The sequence below is a fragment of the Geospiza fortis genome, unplaced genomic scaffold, assembly GCF_000277835.1.
Source record: "Geospiza fortis unplaced genomic scaffold, GeoFor_1.0 scaffold339, whole genome shotgun sequence".
NCBI classification, from domain to species: Eukaryota; Metazoa; Chordata; class Aves; order Passeriformes; family Thraupidae; genus Geospiza; species Geospiza fortis.
The window spans coordinates 298,764-299,586 of NW_005054611.1; the positions used below are offsets into that span (position 1 = coordinate 298,764).

The window sequence follows — 823 nt, forward strand, 5'->3', positions numbered from 1 at the left end:
CAGGACTCTCCAAAAATCACACCATGCGCCTGAGAGCATTGTCCAAACACTTCTTGAATCCATCAGACTCGGTGATGTGACCACTTCCCCGGGGAGTTTGTGCAAGTGCTCAATTACCGTATGGGTCAAAAACTTTTTCCTGATATCCGACCTAAACCTCCAATGACTTAACTTCATGGTATTTACTCGAGTCCTGTCACTGGTCACCACAAAGAGATTAGTATCTGCCCCTCCTCTTCCCTCACAAGAAGTTGTAGGCTGCAATGATGAGGTCTCCCCTCAGTCTCTTCCAGGCTGAACATTCCAAGTGACCTCAGCTACTCCTCATATGGCTTCTGCTCCAGGCCCTCATCATCCTCATGGCCTTCCTTTGCATGCTTTACAATAGCTTAATGTCTGTCTTACATTGCGGTGCCCAAAACTGTCCCCAGCACTCGACGTAAGGCTGCACAAGTGCAATGTAAATTTGCAAGTATATATGAATAAAACCGAAAGAGAAACACAAGAGTGCCGCTATTCTGCAAAAGTTCACGATATACTGCTTTGCCACAGTTCTTCCTTAAAACGGAAAAGTTTGGAAAAGGAAACGGAAACATCCCTCTCCCAGGAGGGAGTGTCCTGGGCCTGCTCGGCCGCGCCCCAGGAGCTAAGGCGGCTCCCGGCGTGCCGCGCGCGAATGCGGACATGTTGCTGAGCAATGTTCCACAGCAGCACGCAGCGCCGGCACTGGACCTTCCAAGGCGAGGAGGAACTGGCGCGGCTCCGCGCTGAGGGGAACCGCCGGGCCCGGGCCAGGGCGGCGGCCAGCGGGGAGGGGCGCGGG

At 53.6% G+C, this 823-nt stretch overlaps 1 protein-coding gene across 1 annotated transcript in view; it reads left to right on the plus strand.

Moving 5' to 3' along the window:
• Positions 1-621: 621 nt before the first annotated feature.
• The window catches only part of CCNH (cyclin H), a 10,007-nt gene continuing 9,805 nt past the window's right edge, over positions 622-823 (plus strand). The window contains 1 exon segment of the mRNA XM_005430256.2: positions 622-816. Coding sequence (XP_005430313.1) covers positions 698-816 — 119 coding nt within the window. The 5' untranslated portion in view covers positions 622-697.